The 20,890-nt window shown below is 45.2% G+C and overlaps 1 protein-coding gene across 1 annotated transcript; it reads left to right on the top strand.

Annotated features, from left to right (window-relative positions):
* Positions 1–4,195: 4,195 nt before the first annotated feature.
* Positions 4,196–8,594, top strand: GPR3 (G protein-coupled receptor 3). Its single transcript, XM_081962743.1, has 2 exons — positions 4,196–4,499; positions 5,748–8,594. The coding sequence occupies exon 2, from the start codon at positions 5,764–5,766 to the stop codon at positions 6,751–6,753; it is 990 nt and encodes a 329-aa protein (XP_081818869.1). The 5' UTR covers positions 4,196–4,499; positions 5,748–5,763; the 3' UTR covers positions 6,754–8,594.
* The last annotated feature ends 12,296 nt before the right edge of the window (positions 8,595–20,890 follow it).

Below are 20,890 nucleotides of genomic sequence, written 5' to 3'. Positions count from 1 at the left end.
ATGATAGTAGAAGTTACGTGTTAGTAAAACGAAAAATGAAAATGAAATGTAATTATTAGACATAATACTGTTACGTTGATTTATATTGAACTGTATGACACCCAGCAATCAAACCATTCACACAATGAGATGTATAAAAATAAAAATAAACCCTTTTTTTTAAAAAAAAGAAACCTCTTGCTTTGACACATCTGGTGCAGACAAGTCTGAGACAAAGAAGAATCTTGTGAATTGAGCTGAATAATACCATGACGAGGCACAATGCAGAAAGGTGCAAGGACACTTTGAACTGGAGCACTCTCTGTTCTTTGGTACAGAGAGAGAGAGAAAAAAAACCAGGAGCTACAGACATACAAATCACCGGAAAAGCTGTTTAGACTGCCATTGAAGGCTCAGGATTGACTCCCCGGTATGCTCTTTGTCTTCTTTTCAACGCAGGTGAATCAACATTTCTCCAAACACTTTTTTCCAGAGATTATTTCCCACAATTGTCCCCCTCCCTCTTGGGGGAAATCTGCTCTAAAATTCACCACCTTAATTTTTGAGGAGTTTGTTGCCCTATCTTTCATTCTCCTGATATAATGATGTGTCTAGAAGAAGGAGGGAGGGAAGGAGGGAGGGAAGGAAGAAAGGAAGGAAGGAAGGAAGGAAGGAAGGAAGGAAACTATACATTGTTAATGACGATGGTACCTTCAAGAAGGAGGGAGGGAGGGAGGGAGGAAAGGAAGGAAGGAAGGAAGGAAGGAAGGAAGGAAGGAAGGAAGGAAGGAAGGAAGGAAGGAAACAAACTATACATAGTTAATGACGACAGTACCTTCAAGAAATTTGTGGTGAAATTTTGTTACCTTCTGGAGGAATTTAGGGATAGGTTTTCCCCCATAGTCAATTTCCCTTCATTCAAGGGAGAAAAATCTTAAGTGGCCATTAAGGCAGAAATGCAATAGTTCACCATAGAAACTACCTTTAAGTGGTTTAAAATGAATATAATGATGGACTTATGCTACGGAGAAGTAGGTGGAACCCAGTGACACATGCTGAGACTCTAACCTTCTTAAAGGATCAAGGTATGTCATAAGGCTAGATCAGGAATCTTGTGGCCTTCTGTTTTAAAGTTGCAAAAATTCCAAGGGCAAACTTAACCTGGAACCCTTCTGAGTTCCCCAGCATGCTAAACCACAGCCTGTTAATCTCCATTTCAGCCTTGCCTAGCTCATATTATGAAACCAGTCTTTGAGCAGACACCCACTAAGTTTGGGTTAATTTAGGCTATGCTGCTTCCTGGGGAAGGAGAATTGCCTTAAATTTAGAAACAGCACAGTATATAAAGAGAATAACAAGCATGATAAACGAAGGTACAGAAGGCGTGGGAAGTCACAAGGAAAGGAAGTAAGCATATCCTACTAAACATCAGAGCACTATTTTAAATGTCTTAGAGCAGTGATGGCTAACCCTTTTCATTCAGAGTGCCCAAAGCGCGCACCCAAACCCCCAAAATGCAATGTGTGCATCCCTGTATATGTGCCCCGTGTGATTCCCCACATGCGGAAGAGGCTGAATGGACAACTAGACTGCCTGTCCTGATCTAAGGCATATGTCAAAATGTCCACTCATTATTTTTTTGCATCACTCAATTCAAAGTGAATTTTCAGAGAAGACGTTTCATTGATTTATCTTCTCAATCAGCTCTTGGTTGATAGGGGCCCACCAAATTTGCCTGTAAGTAAAACAAACAGGATGACAAAGTCTCAGAAATCACATGACTGAATATCCCCAAAGTATCAAAAAGTGAAAAATTCGGAAATGATAAAGTCTGATTTCATTCTCCTTAAAGTTCAGTCTGGATTGAGCATAGGGCAGAAAGAAAAAGAAGAAGAGAACAGAAGAGAAGAGAAAGGAGAGGAGAGAAAAGAAGAGGAGAGAAGTCAAGTCCCTTCCACCTCTGGAATTTACCAGTTAAGGCAATAATTTCACATTATTTCATGAAAGGACCATGCAAACTCCAGAATCGACATGAGACACTGATTCAGCACCATAAACAGCTCCTTTCCTGATAGCTTTATTGCTCTTCGACTCTCAATTGATTTGGCACAGGGGGCTTTTAGGATGTTCAGATTCCCACTCAACAAAATGAATGGTGGAAGGGTACAAACATGGCAGGACTGACTCATTTTAAAGGAAATGAACTGCCATCAACCCCCCCCAACCCTCCCCCCCTTTTAGAGATTAAAAGAGTGTTATCTGAACCACTATCATTGAGTTTAATAGATAAAGCAGTAAGTTTTCCTCCCAATGAAATACACATCCCATATTTTAATTCAAGGCAAAAACCAAATGGTTGTGCATCCAGAATAATTCATAACCTCCTCCTGAAACATTTCAAAGATTGATCATTCCACAGCTTGTTCTAATGGATGCAATTACACATATACAGCTTAAAATAAGCTATTATATAACCTGGGCTGTGTCTATTTTGTATTCTGCTGGCGAAAGCACCAGCCAGAGAATAAGAACAGAAATGTCTTTTGCTTCTTTAAGTAAGGTAGTCATTTATTTATTTATTTTTAAAAGGATATAGCTGGTGGATGCATCATAGGCTCAATTAAGATGTTCTGGTTTGAAAAGCTCTTCCATCTCCACCTCCAGGGAAAAGAGCTGAAAATTAATTATTTGAATTGACAATTATCAAGTCTCATTTCACTGTAACCTTACCCACATTGTCAAATTATTTTTGTAGTGAGGAGGAATGGAGGAGAGAGTATTAACTCCAAACCATCTTTTCATTCTCCCTGTTTAGAAGCCACAGGAAATGGGACTTATTTTCTGCAGCAAGAATAAGTTTCAACTTATAGAATGTATGGTTCAGATTTTCCAAGGCTCTAAATCACGTTGCAATTGGAACCTCTACTGTAGAGACAAAAAAAACTGTCCGTGTAAACATTTGCTTCCCATTTAGAAGAAAGATGAACCTGGTGACTGAAAGTAGTGAGCCCTGTGCATTCCTCTTCACTGTCAATTGACATATTTGTAGTGCAAATGCCTGAACAATGAATGAATGATACATTCAATGGATGAGTTGATATTGTTGACATTCACCAATGAATGGTTTATACAACTGTCAGTTGAAATGGGCTGGTTTCAGAGGCTTTTCCTGGACATGGCAATGGGAGATCTTCTCTAGCCTGAATAATTTCACAAGGCTAGGAGAATCAGTGACTTGGAAGGGAACTTGAGACCTTCTAGTCCAACCCCCTGCTCAAGCAGGAGACCCTCTACCATTTCAGACGAATGCCTGTCCAATCTCTTCTTAAAAACCTCCGTCCACAACTTCTGGAGGCAAGTCGTTCCACCGATCAATTGTTCCCACTGTCAGGAAACTTCTCCTTCGTTCTAGGTTGCTTCTCTTCTTGATTAGTTTCCATCCTCAACCCCCACCCCCCCCCACACACAGGCTAAGCTTCAACTTTAAACTGTCTACCATGGACCTCACCCCTTTCCTAAGAGGTCCGTAAAGGGGGGGGGGTCCAGAAGCGCACCAGCGTCCCTACCGTCCCTGTCCTACTGTCCCCATTTATTTGTACTCATTTCCTTTTTTGTATCCATTTTTACACTTTACACCTGTTGTCTCGTACCTGTTTGAAAAACTAAAGTAATTAATTAATGAATTAAAGCCTGGTTTATGTGGAGAAGGTTAAACCGAGGGTTTTAAACTCTGCGTCATGGAATAAATCACCACTGACTGGAATGACACATCGTGACAAGCCATGGTTGAGAGACTCCATCATGCTGAGCCCCTAACCCACTAGCCACAGTATGGAGTACTATGATGAGGGAACCCGTCATTGGGGCAGCCTCCGCCTCTGAGCCACGAAGGCCTTAAGGGATTCTTTGGGGAGGGGAGGGGGATTCTTCGTCCCCCGTTTCCCGTCATACGCCCCGCAAAGCCCTTTGAACGGCCGCCGCGTGAGCGAGACGCAAAAAGGGGAGAGGAGGAAGGCCCCCCCAAAAAAACGCCTACACGACAAACGCCTCAGCGGCGGCGCTCCTCTCCCCCCCCCGCCCTTCTCGCTTTTATGAATGGAATTCTCCAGCCCGAGCCGGATTACTATGCCGCCCGGCGTTCTAGCGCGCGCTTGTCCTCCTTCGACACCGGATTGGCTCCCGCCGCCATTGACGTCACCCGAGCGGTGGGAGGAGTCGCCCGGCCAGAGCCCTTAAGTATGAGTCACCCTCGAAAAGGGGGCTTGTTCACTATAACACCGGGCGTCCCCCCCCCCCCGCCACTTCCCGGTGTGAAAGCCGTCGCTGCAGCTGGACCAGGGGCTCCTCCATCCTCGCAACCCCACCTGCTAAGCTCCGGCCGCATCTGCATCGGGAGAGGCGGATTCTTTTGACCTGCAGCCACCCAATCGGACGGCCGGATCGACCCCGCTGCTGTCCGCCTCCCCCTCCCCAACCGAGGCTTCTTTCTCGCTGAATGTGTAGTGGGACCCTCTTCCAAGGTGAGTGCGGCCGCCTTCCTTAATTGGACAGCCCAAAAGAACCTTCTCTGCAAGGGATCCAGATCTGAGCGAGCCATCTAGGGTCGTTTAACACGCGTTTTAAAAGGCCAATCGCGCGCTAGTCTAGACACTTGTTTTTTAAGGGCATAAGGGGGCTGCGAGTCTCAATAGGCTTCACTTAAAAGTCGCACCGTTACACATCAGAATTGGAAAGAGATCCGGATGGTGCAGCAGCCGTTTTTCAGGCTCTCCGTGCCTGACACGGATCGACATCTACAAATCCTAAGTGTTCACCAACAAATGGATCGCCAGGTATTTTTCTCAAGAAACTAGCTGGACTTGAACTCCCGAAGGAAGGGCTTCCTAATTTGATGCCTTCCAGGTGAGCCTAGACTACTACAGGCTTCCTAATTCCCAGCCAGCAGGGTTGCTTTGCCACGCTGGCTGTGAAATAGTGCTCCATACATGTAGAGGACAAGAGGCTGCCGAAAGTTTGTTAAAGATGCCCGTTAAATTCCTACACGTTATTGCCTTCCTTAGCTTCACGATGTAACAGACATAGGCAGAATAAAAAGGATTGGTGTGTTGTTTTCTTTTTACAAAGGAGGAGGACATCAACACCGCTCAGCTTGTTCCCTTGACTTTTCGTGTTTACCAGCTTGTTAGCAGAAAGGCAGAGAGAAGCTGCACAATCTATTTGGTTGCGAAGTGTTCGGAGCCATCTCTTCCCTAGAAACATTTCTGAATGCCACAATTAAGGAAAGAGCTAGGTTAGGTTAGAGCAAGCAAAAGAGAAAGGGATACAGGCAGGGAGGACCTGTGCAGGAACAGAAAATATATATATATGATGTCATCTGGAGCAACCTACGTTGACAAGAGACAACATTGGCTTGTCCTCTTTTACCCTGACGGGCTTGTTTGAAGAACGGGGGGAAAAGAGACAGGGAAGGTGGCAAACAATGACAGGCCCAAGCCAGAAATATCCCATTTAGAAGGCATTGATCACAAGGACCCAACAATCACAGGTAAACTATACCTACAAAAGTAGTGGTGGTTTTAGGCAACTAAAGATGAGCTGGTTTGCCTCCATCGTGACTCCCAACCTTAGAAAACATGTAACAATTCATCTACCCCTTCCAAATGCACACAGACATGTATGTAAAAACATGCTCCAATACTTACAAATACTTGCTGCTTCATTCCAAACCTGAGTTGCAACTGAGTTGGCTTTTTCATCTGCTGTTTCAGATCACAGGTAGAGAGCATGAAAGAGGAAGTGCCCACCAACACCACCAAGATCCAGCCAGGCTGGTTTGTGCCGACTAATGGCAGCACCAGCAAGTCCTTCTACTTCTCAGAGACGCCTGCTGCTCTTCCCTTAAATCCTTGGGATGTCGTCCTGTGCGTTTCTGGGACGATCATCTCCTGTGAGAATGCCATTGTGGTGGCCATCATCTTTTACACCCCAGCTTTCCGGACTCCGATGTTCCTGCTGATTGGAAGCTTAGCCACGGCTGATCTCCTGGCTGGCTTGGGCCTGATCTTTCACTTTGCCTTCGTTTATTGCGTCCAGTCCGAGATGGTTAACCTCCTCACCATGGGCCTTCTGGTGACCTCCTTCACGGCCAGCGTGGGCAGCCTCCTGGCCATCACCATAGACCGCTACTTGTCTCTCTACAACGCCTTGACCTACTATTCGGAGAGGACAGTCACCCGGACCTTCGTCATCCTCATCCTCACGTGGGGGGTCTCCATCAGCGTTGGGCTGTTGCCCGTCATGGGCTGGAACTGCTTGAAGGACAACACCGCCTGCAGCATCATCAAGCCGTTGAACAAGGACCACCTCGTCATCCTGTCCATTTCCTTCTTCATGGTCTTTGCGGTCATGTTGCAGCTCTACGTGCAGATCTGCAAGATTGTGTGTCGGCATGCCCAGCAGATCGCCCTCCAGAGACACTTCTTGGCCACGTCGCACTACGTCACTACCCGGAAAGGCATCTCCACGTTGACTCTCATCCTGGGGACCTTTGCTTCATGCTGGTTACCCTTTGCTGTTTACTGTCTCCTGGGAGATTACACCTACCCTGCCCTCTACACCTATATGACTGTGCTCCCGGCCACCTACAACTCCATGATCAACCCGGTGATTTATGCCTTCCGGAACCAGGAAATCCAGAAAGTCTTATGGGCAATATGCTGCAGCTGTATCTCCTCCTCCATGCCTTTCCAGTCCAGATCGCCCAGTGACGTCTGAGTGTCCCCCACCCCTCCCTCCCTCCCTCTCTCTCTCTTTCTCTGCTCCAGCAGCCTTCTCCCAAATCTTTTGCCGCTCCAATGTGCAAAACCTTTCTTTCTAATGTCCTTCCCCTTCCCCTTTGCCAATGTAAGTGGCCTGGCTGTCCTATATTTTTATTTATTTTGACTTCAGGAAAGGAAAAAAAAGGACAAATCTCATTTATTTTTTTAACCATGCCTTTTTAAAAAAAGACAGGGGGGGGGAAGAAGGGGGAGAAAATCTATGTTTCTGCTTTTGTGTGTATGTGCATGCGTGGGTGTATCAGTGACATGTCGGGTCTGATGCAAATCTTTTGTCTGAAATATTGAGAGTGCATTATTTTCTTAAAAAAGGAAAACACGGCAAGAAGCAGCCTCAAAACCTTTCTTTTGAATTTTTTATAGCCTTAATTACCTCAGATCTCTAGAAAAACTATTTTTCTACATTTTAAACAAATGCCATTGCACCTCCCTCTGTCTCTCCTTCGATCAATGGGAATTTAAATAAATAGCTCAGAGCTACCCCAGGTTTCAAAAACAAAATAGATTCTCCCCCCCCCCCCACATATCTGTATTTGGCTGCCCCCTGGTGTTTATTCTAATCCCTACAACCCTAAGAAGAAGAAGTGTGCCATTGGGGTGGGAGGAGGGGTGGAGGGCAAGGGGAGAATAAGGGCAGTATTAATAATAATAAAAAAAGAATGTATAATATTGAGATCTGAAGCAATGTGAATGTCCAGTGTACAGTTAGTCCTCGACTTACAACCATTTGTTTAGTGACCATTCGAAGTTATAATGGATACTGGACAAAAAAGTACTGATTTACGACCACTTGCAAGCATCTCACGTGATCGAAATCCAGACATTTGGCATCTGGCAACGTATTTATGACATCTGCAGTGTCCCGGAGTTATGTGATCTCTTTTTGTGACCTCCTGACAAGCAAAGATCCTGCTTGAGCAGGAATTTGGACTAGAACAGGAGCCAGCAACCTTAAATACTCAAAGAGCCACAAAGGTCCTAACCGGAAGCCCCCTGTTCAATTCTGGAGCCAACCGGAGGTCCGGTTCTCCCACCATAGAGTCTCCTCCTAGCACGGCATCCTTTTTCCTCTACCTGTCCTAACCAAAAGCCCTATCAATTGTGGAGCTGACCGGAAAACCCGCCTCTTGCCATAGAGTCTACTCCTAGCGTGGCCTACTTCCTCCCCCAACCGGAAGCTCCTCTCAAAATGGTGGTGCTGACTGGTGACAGGAGCTGCAGCAGAGGGATGAAAGAGCCACATGCGGCTCCAGAGCCGTAGGTTGCTGACCTCTGGACTAGAAGACCTCTGAGGTCCCTTCCAACTCTTGTTATTGGGGAAGCCACCGTCATGAAACGAGCATTTTAATAACTTAACTGCAGTGATTCCCACTTAGTAACTCAGGCAAGAAAGGTCATAAAATGGAGCAAAACTCAACTTAATTGTCTTGCTTAGCAACAGGACCGTTTGGGTTCAAGTTGGGAGTTGTAAATCGAGGATTACCTCTAACACAATACTAAAGGCTTTCAAAGACACTACTTCTGAATAGCCCATGTCAAGGTTACAAGCCTAAATGTACCTTGTCCCAATTTTAGACCCTATTGGACTATGGCAAGGGTCTCCAAACTTGGCAACTTTAAGACTTGTGGACTTCATCTCCCAGAATTCTTAAAGTTGCCAAGTTTGAAGACCTATGGATTATGGTTTTCATTTTCCTAGCTGTCAGGCTGGGACAAAACTGGGCGTTTGTAGTTTCTAGCCCAATATCATTGGGACCAAGGCTAAAATGGCTGAAACAATTGCACTAGGGTGGGGTGGGGAGGGGAGATAGCACTGGGATGGGAAGTATTCCATACCATGTTTATTGACACTGAAAAGTCAGGGTCTCATTTAATCTAGTTTCTGTCTAACGCCTTAGACATGTTTTGACTTCAGCACCCATCATCCACCTGGCTTGACCAAAGGATTATAGGTGGGGGGAGCTTTAGCACTAAACATGCAAAGGGCATTCTTTTCTGTCTCTCCTTTTACATTTTGCACAGCTCCTTGAAAGGAAATGAATGTAACAGGCACTTTGGAAATTAGGATTTATGTTCTTGTTTTGAGCCAGTTTGGTGCAGCAGTGAAGGGCACCAGGCTAGAAACCGGGAGACCGCGAGTTCTAGTCCTGCCTTAGGCACAAAGCCAGCTGGGTGACCCTGGGATGGTCGCTTTCTCTCAGCCCTAGGAAGGAGGCAATGGCAAGCCACTTCTGAAAAAATAAAAACTTGCCAAGAAAAAACTGCAGGGATTTGGTGCAGGCAGTCTCTCAGAATCAGACATGACTGAACAGGAGGAAAAAAAAATATTGGTCTTGCGGGGAAACCCAAAAGATGTTCTGTGAGAGCACTGTATTCTTTTGTTTACAATCGTAAGAGGGGGAAAAAAGAAATAAAGATAATTTTGTGATACTTAAAGCTGTGTCAGTTTTCTGTCCACTGCATGAAAGTCACTGTTTTCTTGCTGGAGCCTCTTGTGGGCAAATTAAGCTACACATCAGCCTGCATGCGTGTTGGCTGGGGATGATGTGAGGTATGATGGACAGGTAGTCCAACTTGCCTGCCCTATTAGGGGAGAGCAGCATAGCTGCCACCAGACAAATAAGAGATACTGAAAGGAATCTTAAATTTTTGGCTGCTTTTGAAGTTCCTTCCATCGAGTACATCTCCATGAGGTTACATCCTCTTTCTCCTCCTATTCTTGGGTAGCCCAAAGATGCTGTCAAAAGGCAACTGGATTTTCTTTGGTTTTCCTTGAAGATGTTTTGCTTCTCATCCAAGAGGCTTCTTCAGGTCTGGGACAAACACTACCCCTTGGGGCTACTATGACCTGATGACCGAGAACCTCCATAAACACTATTCTTGGGCCATTCAAAGATGCTTTTTCAAGAGACAACTGGACTTTCTGGTTTTTCTTTGAAGACATTTTGCTTCTCATCCAAGAAGCTTTTTGGAATAATCTTCAAAGAAAAACGAGGCAACACACACTTATATATGCAGTTTATATATAATATACACATATATACACATGCACACCCACATATATATATATATGTAACACAAATACATTATATATATATATTTGTGTTACAACCCCTGGTATGCCTAAATATGGGAGGAAGGTCACTACTCCCTCTTTCTGTCCTTCGGCTCATCACAGAAGACCATGCAGGCAGAAAACCATATTTTTATTTTTAATGTTGCCTTTTTTTATATTTGTGTTGTATTTGTACTGATAAATAAATAAAGGGAAACTAGTATAGATCTATTTCGAGCTAGTTAGCTCTCATCAGCTAGCCATACCCTTACTGGGATTTGTGGCTAAGTGGCTTAGCTTAGTGGCTAAGACTCCTGCCTAAGATATAATACAGCCCAGGTTCAAATCCCAGTAAGGGTATGGCTAGCTGATGAGAGCTAATTAGCTCGAAATAGATCTATACTAGTCTCCCTTTATTTATTTATCAGTACAAATACAACATACACACACACACATATAGACATATACACAAACATATGGAGAGAGCGAGTTTCATAATCTGCCCTGGGAACTTTAGCTATTAAACGCTGATGAGCTGGCTGTCCTCTGTAATAGACCAAGACCATCCTGGCCTCTTCCGAGGCTGTTGCCCATACACTAGGCTGCACCACCCATTCTATCTTCTAAGACTGCCTAGGCATTAGAGGCCATAAGTGGAGCTTCATGGTAGCCAGAAATTAGGAAACATGTAGCTTCTTTTCAGACTAATACAACTGATTCAAGGCATAAGCTTTTAAGGGCTCAGCAACAGCTCGGAAACGCTATGACTTTAATAAAATCTACTGGTCTGAACCTTGCCAACAAAAGTGTGCATAGTCAAGGCTGTGGTTTTCCCAGTTGCAATGTATGGCTATGAAAGTTACACCATAAGGAAAGCTGAGCACTAAAGAATGGAGGCCTTTGAACTGTGGTGCTGGAGAAGACTCCTGCATTGAGTCCCTTGGACGGCAAGGTGATGCAACCGGTTAGTCCTAGAGGAGATCCACCCTGACTGCTCTTTAGAAGGCCAGATCCTGAAGGTGAAACTCAAGTACTTTGGCCACCTAATGAGAAGGAAGGATTCCCAGGAGAAGAGCCTCATGCTGGGAAAGATGGAGGGCAAAAGAAAAAGGGGACGACAGAGAATGAGGTGGCTGGATGGAGTCACTGAAGCAGTCGGCGTGAGATTAAATGGACTCCAGAGGATGGTAGAGGACAGGAAGGCCTGGAGGAACGTTGTCCATGGGGTCGCGACGGGTCGGACACAACTTTGCAACTAACAACAACTGGTCTGAAAAGATGCTACAGGAGTCCTTCTCATTTGGGGACTCATTTGGGGGGCGAGAAGCACTTTCATCAAGCGAGTACACCAGAGATGGGCCTCTTGCCAGCTTCCCATTTTTAAAGACAGCAGGTTGCTGAGCAACAATCAGGAGACACCTAAGGGTACTGAATTGCTAATGTCACCGAGATGCTGCCTTTTTAATATGTTGCAGCAAAAATAGCCGAGAGTCTGGGGTCACCTTAACACAACCTTGTAAATAAGCCCAGAATAGTTACTAACATTTTTTTTAAAAAAGCATGTCAACGAATAGGGAACACTCTGTCTTTGTCACAGTCAAACCCAAACAATAAAGATAAGTTGTGACCTTCCCTCCTTTTCTCCCAGCCTTGCAGTGAAAAGGATTATTGTGGCCCGCCAGCAGCCAGCTTTGTAAGTGGCTGTATCCCAGGCCCAAATCTCTGCCACAAAACTACTGCCCATTTGTTGTGGCCCGCTAGCGGCCAGTGGAGCTGGCAGCAGATTCGGACAGTGAGGAGGTTGGGGAGGAACATGGGCCAGTCCTGGAGTCCTGGGAAGGCTCTGAGGAGGGCTCTGTGTCGGAGGCAGAGAGGGGGCCAGGGCCGTCTGACAGTTATTAGCTGCCTTCAGAGTCAGACATCAGTGAGGCAGATGAACAGCTGGAGTGTGTGCATGTGCAGAGCTGCCAGCAGAAGGGAACAGCTAAGGAACAAGGGTCAACTTGGGAGTAAAGACACAGGTGGACAGTGAATGGCCCCTCCCATGCGGAATAAAGAGGAGCGAAAGGGGAGGGGAGTTTGCAGGAGACAATTAGTTCAATTCATTAGGGTGAAGATCTTTTCTGACTTCTTGCCAAGTATTGTGTGCTACAGAGTGACGTTTGGAAGATATCGGTCTGGCAGTTCTCCAAGCCTGATAAAGTCCTATAGTTGTGAAATCTCATGAAAGACTGTTGGCCGGGACTTTGTTGGAGTGGAATTCCCTTTAACCGAAATAAAATGAGTTTTATAGGGACGAGGAGTCAGCTTCGTGCTTTTGGGTCAGAACAGGTCGTAACAGGGATGTTGGATATGCCTAAAAACTCACTTAATGACTGCATCGTTTAACAACTGCTGCAACATGGACACAAAATCAAGCACAACTCACTTCAATGACTGCATCGCTTTAGTGGTGGAACTTCCAATCCCAATTGCAGTTGCAGAGAAGTGTCTATGGAGATTCTCAATTATCCAGGTTGTAGATGTCCCAAAAGGTCCTTTTTTTTTCAAGCAGCAACTGTGCTTTCTCTTTTTTTCTTTGAAGATGTTTCGCTTCTCATCCAAGAAGCTTCTTCAGCTCTGACTGGATGGTGGGAAATGGAAGGATTTCTACTCCTTGCAGGTCATTTACATCCTTTTAGAGCAGGGGTGTCCAAACTTGGTTCTGGGAATTGAAGTCCACAAGTCTTAAAGTTCCCAAGTTTGGACACCCCTGTTTTAGAGGGCCGTTGGAGAACTTTGAGGTTTAGCTATGTCCTCGGGGTCACCTGATTAGTGCAAATGAGGGTGGAGCCTTCTTGGAACCAGGGATGGGATTAAATTTTTTTAACAAGGGGTTCTTTGCCCAGTTGTTGGGTGGGAATGACCCTAGTCAGCCTCCTGTACCATAGCAGGGGTGGGGGCGTTTTTGCCCTCCCTGGGCTCTGGAGGCCCTCCTGGCAGAGGTGGAGCAGGTGGGTGGGGCCAGCCAGGCCTTGCAACTACCAGTTCAGCGAACTAGATGTAAAATTAGCATCTGGTTCACCCAAACTGGTCCAAACTGGCTAAATCCTACCCCTGATGTATGCCCCTTGTTCATTGCAATGTGAGGCTATCAATGAGTTTGGGTGTCCTCGTCTGAGGAAGCACACAATTAGACAATTGCATAAGATGCAAGAAACTTCTTAATCTTTAGTTGGATGCACCCATTGCTTTAAGGCTCGGTTTGTGAAATAATCCAAAACTCAGATGAATTTACACCAAGGTACAGACCACGGCTTGCAAACTATAATAGTTTCGCATACACAAACTAGGCCAAACTAATTATGATTTCATTAGTACATGAATTATTTCCCTCCTTTTCTTTTCTTCCCACCCCCAAACTCGCCTAAAATTAAAACCAGAAAGCGAATGTGAATGTTTGCTGAAGCTAATTAAAGTGGCAATGAATTGTCCTTAAGATCTTCACCTTGGCTCCAGGTTGACTGAATTCTGAAGATGACAAACAATTTCTCCTTTAAAAGATGTTTGTGTTTTGGGTTGAAGAAACAAGCAACTTTTCTTTTGTTTCGCTCTTCCAATTATATGTATAAAATGCTTGAGGATTTTTTTAAAAAAACTATCTTTTCAAAACAGTGAATAGCTCTGTCCTCTCTCAGGCAAAGGCACTCACAAACCTGAATGGAAGGCTGAGGTCCTTGGCCTGATTTTGGAAAAGCAACAAAGGAATTTCTTCCTTTTTTTAAAAAAAGAAAGGATTGCCAACGTAAGAAAGATAGAGGAGCTTTCAAAGAAGAAGGGCAAAGCCAAATAAATAGAGGCAGGTAGAATAACACACAGTACAAAAGTCATATAATCAATTAAAAACCATGCATGCCACGACTGCTATTCTGCGAATGAGGATGGGACAAACAAGGCTTAAGGGGCTTCTGATACACTTTTAATAGCCATTGAGATGCCTCCACATTATTGATGAAGAAAACAGGAAGCTCCAATCCCACCATTTTGAGGTAAGAAACACAAAAATATTGCAGTGGGAAGCTTAACATGGGCCTCACCTCGTTCAAAACAAAGAAATCCCTGTATTTCCCCAAGTCCAGGATGAACCTGAAGATAATGAGAGGAATACTGTTAATATAGTTTACTTGGACTTCATTAAGGCATTTGATAAAGTAGACTATAACCTAGGTAAAGGTAAAGGTTTCCCTTGAACATATGTGCTAGTCATTCCTGACTCTAGAAGGCAGTGCTCATCTCTGTTTCAAAGCCGAAGAGCCAGCACTGTCCAAAGGTGTCTCCATGTGGTGCACAGAATGATGTTACCTTCCTATCAAAGGTGGTTCCTATTTTTCTACTTGCATTTTTATGTGCTTTTGAATTCCTAGGTTGACACAAGCTGGAACAAGTAACAGGAGCTCACTCCGTTATATGGTGCTAAGGAGTCAAACAGCTGAACTGCCGACCTTTCTGATCGACAAGCTAGCGTCTTAGCCACTGAGCCACCACATCCCCTAGACCATAACCTACTACTAGATAAAGTAGAAAAATGTGGGTTAGACAGCATCACCATCTGATGGATTCGTAACTGGCTGACCAACCGCACTCAATGTGTAGTCCTCAATGGAACTGCATCTACATGGAGGGAAGTATGCAGTGGAGTACCCCAAGGCTCTGTTTTGGGCCCAGTACTCTTCAACATCTTCATCAATGATTTGGATGAGGGAATAAATGGGGAACTCATCAAATTTGAAGATGACACCAAGCTGGCAGGAATAGCCAACACTCCAGAAGATAGGCTAAAGATACAGAAGGATCTTGACAAACTTGAACCTTGGGCACTATCTAATAAAATGAAATTCAATGGTGAAAAGAGTAAGGTTCTACATTTAGGCAACAAAAACGAAATGCACAGGTACAGAATAGGTGGTACCTTGCTCAATAGTAGTAACTGTGAGAGGGATCTTGGAGTTCTAGTGGACAACCATTTAAATATGAGCCAGCCGTGTGCAGCAGCTGCCAAAAAAGCCAACACAGTTCTAGGCTGCATCAACAGAGAAATAGAATCAAGATCACGTGAAGTGTTAATACCACTTTATCATGCCTTGGTAAGGCCACACTTGGAATACTGCATTCAGTTTTGGTCGCCACGATGTAGAAAATAATGTCAGCTAAGTGCATCATTGCCTTGCCCACTAAAGACTTTAGCCCTTCCCTGCAAAACATCAAAGGTAGCTTGTAATTACAGGTAGTCCTCAACTCTGACTACAGTTGAGCCCATTAAGGCTGATCTTATGCCTAAATTACCAGTTCAATTTATTTGGGAAAAAATACGTTCGAACAAACAAATCAAAATAGGCAATTCTTGTTTTCATTATGGATATCCAGGGCATTCTAAGAAGAAACAAATAGGCAATGTACATTCAGAACATGAAAGCAGCTCGCTAACCAAGTTACTGGTAAATCCCACAAAATTCTCCACGTTTAATAGAAGGAGACAGAACGGTGATTTCATCCTACATTTATGCTTTGGAAAGCCTGGTCTATTTGTTCTCTGAATGTAGCTGTTCCAGCTGGAACAAGTTCCTGTCCTTCAGATCAGAGCAAAATGTTCAGGGTTGAATTGCCGACTGGACATCCCTGTTGTCCAAAGAGTTCTTTCCAATACAAAAGAACAGAGGAATGCATTATTTCATGCATTGCTAGTCCCTTCGTTTCTGTTGCAGTCAAAACAAAGGGGAATCTAACAGCCCAGCCACTTTAACCCCAATGAAAAACATCAAATTTAAAGCCATCTTAGTAGGAGTTCTAAGAGTTAGCTCTTCTTCTTCTTGTTGTTGTTTGTATTTAAAATAATCTATACAACCAAGAAGGAAAAGCCCACAGCATAAAATACAAAAGCCATTATCCCAGTAAAATTCCCCGTTAACCTATAAAACTATGGAAGTGTTCACCAACTAGGACCAGATGCAGTGTTGGGATTCAAATAATTTAACAAACAGTTCTCTGCCCTAATGACCAGTTGGGTAGGCGTGGCTCGGTGGTCATGTGACCATGTGGGTATGGCCAACTCAACGTCACTCACATCAATGGGCGCTTCACCTTAGCGTTTACAATGTAATAAGGGTTAACCGGAGAGGCAGTTTCTGTAAGCAGGGCAATAAAGATAAGGCTAGAAACAACACCAGAGTGTTTCCTTCCTGCCTTCCTTACAGGATTAGCCCTGTAAAGTGGAAAAAAACAAAAGGAGATTTCTTCCAACAACTGGTTCTCCAAACTGCTTAGAAAGTTAACAACCGGTTCTCCCAAATAGTTGCAAACTGGCTGATTCCCACCACTGGCCAGATGTAAACAGATAACACTGGGGTAGGAACAGTGAACCAAGCACTCAAGCTACCTACAGACAGAACTATATGCAGTATCTAGGAGCACTTCATCTTGGTAGATACTTGACTAAAGCACCATATCAAATTTGCTCTGTGAAACAGAGCCTGGCCTCTCATGGTTCCCAAAAGCCACATTGCTTCTCTTTATTAGTCTTTTGAAGACCTCTTCCAACAGTTCCCAGAAGTACAAGCAACATGTTGCCTTCCTCACATGAAGAACCTTGCCAAGCCAAGTTGCCCAAACCAAAGCTACAATATCATTATAGATCAAGGATTCCCATCCTTTGATCTAGCTATTGTGGAACTGAGAGATGGAAAGCCTTACTTAATTTTCTCTAGCCTGAGCATCCTCCAGATGTGCATACTTATTCCTGGCTGAGAATACAGAGAACTGACATAACACCGCTAAAGAATGCCAAGTTTTAGGAAACTGGCTTTTGCGGAACAAGTGCAAAGCCCAGCCAGACTGTCAATCCCAATTTGTTTTGACCCGTCCCGACGGATGACACAGTTCCTTCTAAATCCCAGATCTGCCTTGTGGCACACACTCCCCGCCCCGAGACTCATTCATCATTCATCCCCCACTCAAGCCAAGCTATGATTCCCGCAAGCCATTGACCATGATGCTTGGGCATTTTGGAAATTGGTGGCTCAACCCAGAGGTGGGATTCACTTACCTTCCCTACTGGGACTGCTCACACGTACCATGTCTGTGCATGCGCACCGCCTTCTGTGCATGCACAGTGCTTGCACATTACGTTGGCGTGGGTGGGCAGAACCTCCTGCAGCTGCCACTACCGGTTTGCCCGAACCAGAGAGAACTGGCTGAATCCCACCTCTGGCTCAACCTATCTGGAGGGCAACATGTTTGAGAGAGAGAGCTCATGTAGGACATTTTATTAAAAAGCAAAAACTTCCCCCAAAAGGAAAGGGAAGTAATGCCTCTGCTAAATGAGCACCAATGTGGTCAAATGCCACATGCCATTTCAAGTGGTAGCTCCAGCTAAAGCATGACTACATGCACAGCCCCCTATTAATCTCTGTTTCTGTTCTGACTCAGCTCCCCAAACACGACAAACCCTCTGAAGTGAACTCACAAATTCCTTTATTAGAAGCGCCGGCGGCCCCGGAAAAAGTTTCTCTCTCAACGCAGGCTAACAAGTGTGTCCAGCCAGATGATGAATAGTTGTCTGCTACATCTATTCATCTCCGCCCCCTGCCTTTTATCACCAGAGCTAGGATGGGGCTTCGTTAGCAGCGGTGGCTCTTCCATCCCAAGGACTGGCCCATCGATTTCCACTGCTCTCCTCTCCTCTGCCTTCTGCGCATCAGGCACTAGACCAGCTTTTCCTCCTGTTCCTCATCATCCACCTCCAGAACTAGGGGTTGTTGACTCTCTGAGGGCTGCCGGACAGCCCAGGCTCCACCTCTCTCTCTCTCTGACTCATTGTCTCTCTCTCTGACAGCTCCATTCCCTCTTCCCCCTTGGAGCTCTCAGCTTGCCTTGATGCTGACCCAGATTCCCACACCGTCTCATCTGATTTGGCTGCTGGAGGGGCCAGCGGCCGACAGGCCACAACAGTTCACAGTGGCCAGGAGAAAGTCAGCTAAGAGAAAGGTTCAAGTCTCCAGTATGTCATATACAGGGAGAAACAGAGAGAAAATGCATGTTGGAAACAGAGAAGAAAAATGTTTTGGGTTTATTGAACGACTGTACTGCTGCATCAGCTTAGCACAGGGGTGTCCAAACTTGGCAACTTTAAGACTTGTGGACTTCAACTCCCAGAATTCTCCAGCCAGCCACGCTGGGGAAGTCTCCAAATAAAATAATTAAGGCAGTATATAGTTTAGTGCTATAGTTTAGAAAAATAGGGACCACCTTTGATGGGTAGGGAACAGCATTCTGTGAGCCTTTGGTGGTGAGTCATGACAGGCACATGACCATGGAGGCGTCTTCAGACAGCGCTGGCTCTTCGGCTTTGAAACGGAGATGAGCACTGCCCCCTAGAGTCAGGAACGACTAGCACATATGTGCAAGGGGAACATTTACTTCTAGCTTACCAAACCAAAACTACCAGACAGCAAAAGTTTCCCTGGCATACTGATTTGCAAACAGGTTAGGGATCAGGGAGGGAAGTAACAAAGCCCAGTTTGGCTCCAAAGTTGTGTTTCTCCTGAGTCAGCTGCCAAATCCACCGTCAAAATCCATTTTGACAAAGCTCAGCCAGGCTTCTCCTAAAAGGCCTAACAAGAGCTTCAAGCGGCCGGAAGCAAGGGTTACGAAGGGTTAAGAACAGCAGGGCGAGTTTGCTTTTGGAAAAGGGAGCAAACAAGGAAGTTTTATCCAAACGCCTCCCTGGCCACATAAAACCCCATCTTCTCTTTACAGCCTATTCTGTCCTTCCCCCCCACCCCACCCCTCAAGGTGCCTGAATAATACAGCTTGGCCAACAACCAGGATGACACAGCACACACCACAAGGTGGAAAAGCATCCCTTTAACGCTGATTGGAGTCGACAATATTTCATCTCGCCTCTGATCCCAGAAGGGAAATTAAGGCAATGGGGGAGATAAAGGATGGCATCAGAAGGGACAGACAGTCCCTGCTTGACCTTGGTATTGTGAATATCACCTCGCAAGGAGAAATTAAACCGATCTGTGGAGGCTGAAAGCACAACCCATGGACAAAGATCTGTGGCACAAAAGGAGAGTCACAAGGCTCCTTTCCTCCTGGAACAGTTAAGTTGCTGGCAGGCCCATGCCGTGCCCCACCCCATATTACAGGGTAGACCTCGACTTACAACAGTTCATTTAGTGACTGTTCAAAATGACAACGGCACTGAAAAATGTGACTGTTTTTCACATGTACAACCGTTGCAGCACCCACAGGGTCACATGATCACAGACACATGGCAACTGACTCGTATTTATGACGGTTGCAGTGTCCGAGGTTACGTCATCCCCTTTTGCAATCTTCTTACAAGCAGAGTCAACGGCGAAGCCAGATCCACTTAACAACTGGGTTACTAATTTAACAGCTGGAGTGATTCCCTTAACAACTGTGGCAGGAAAGGTCGAAAAATGGGGCAACATTCACTTAGCTGGCTCACTTAGCAACGTAAGTTTTGGGCCAAGGACTAGCTGTAAATATTTTTAAATGATCAATTAAAGTAATTGAGAGAGGGAGGGAGAGAGGGAGAGAGGGGGAGAGGGAGAGGGAGAGAGAGAGAGAGAGAGAGATGCTGTCCGGTATTTCTTGGAAGTCCCAGGGAAAGATAAGCCATTGACCATGTTCCACTAAATATTATTTACTGAACAATTGTTCAATTATTATATGCCCAACGTGCTAACCTATAAAGGACCGTTTGGAAGCCACAATAGATAAGACCCCTTTGAGAAAGCCAAACAAGCCACACGGCTTAGCCTTACAGACACAAAATATAACAAGAGACTTATAGTGGATGCATCCAATTTAACACAACCCACGGGCACAATTGATGGGTGGGGCGGGAGAAGCAGTGGCCAAATTGACAAGAGCGTCTTTTTTCTCCTTCCAGATGGTTGGGGGGCGGCAGCAATGCGCTGACCTTGTAAACCGCTTAAGAGAGGGCTGCAAAGCACTGTGAAGTGGTATATAAGTCTAAGTGGCACACAGCGCCCGCTGATTGCACGCGAGACCTCACCCCAGTTCAGCTCCACCGCACGTGTGTGTGTGTCTCCTGCCAGCCTGCTGGTTTTCAGGTCCTGCTGCACATGCACAGAAGGTGGGTCGCATGCGGGGATCACGCATGCATGTGCGGGGAACAGGTTACATGTGGGTGAACACATTGCATTTTGGGGGGGGGGGGTCCGGGCGTGCACGTGTGATTTGGGCACTCGAACCGGAAAAGGTTAGCCATCCCTGGTATAAATGTTATTGCTATTCCTGCCAGATTCAGCTGCATTCTATTCTTTCGGACCAACTTGCCACCAGTGTTCCTTCTTCAGTCTGGAGTGAGGTTCTCCTTGTGTTCATTTGCGAGGCCTGACTTTGACCATCATGGCTAGTCTGAACTAACCTCCATCTGCTCAAGGAGGCCGTTTCTTCTATAGTATCTATATACTTTCCAGACGGCTGGAAAGAGACAGTGGGAAGCACTTGAACGGCCTGCTGGGGGAGCTGTCCAAGTGCTGATTGCACTTCCCCATTTGCCTTGCCCTGGGTTGAGAAAGTTGCAGTCATTGTGGTCTCTTCTCTTCTTTTTTTAAGGCAAAGAAAATGCCTTGGTCCCCTCACTGCCCAAGTGTGTGAACATATGGCAGCCTGTTAAAGGGAATATCAGACTCAAGTCTTTTCCAGAAATATTTTGAGGTACTTTGGCTGCGGCGGTCATTTTATACAGGTAATCCTTGACTTGCAACAGTTAATTTAGTGACCATTCGAAGTTACAACTGGAAAAAAGTGACATGATTGGTTTTCGTGCTTACGACTGTTGCAGCATCCCCATGGTTCCATGATCAAAATCCAGACACTTGGCAATTGACACATATTTATAAAGCAGTTGGGTCAAGTGATCCCCTTCTGACAAAGTGTCAATGGAGAAAGCAGACTCGTTTTACTTGGTTAACTTAACAACTGC

The sequence above is a fragment of the Natrix helvetica genome (genome assembly GCF_964273705.1).
Source record: "Natrix helvetica genome assembly, chromosome: 9".
NCBI classification, from domain to species: Eukaryota; Metazoa; Chordata; class Lepidosauria; order Squamata; family Natricidae; genus Natrix; species Natrix helvetica.
The sequence above is the reverse complement of the archived record's forward strand: the minus strand, read 5'-3'. Positions and strand labels throughout refer to the sequence as shown.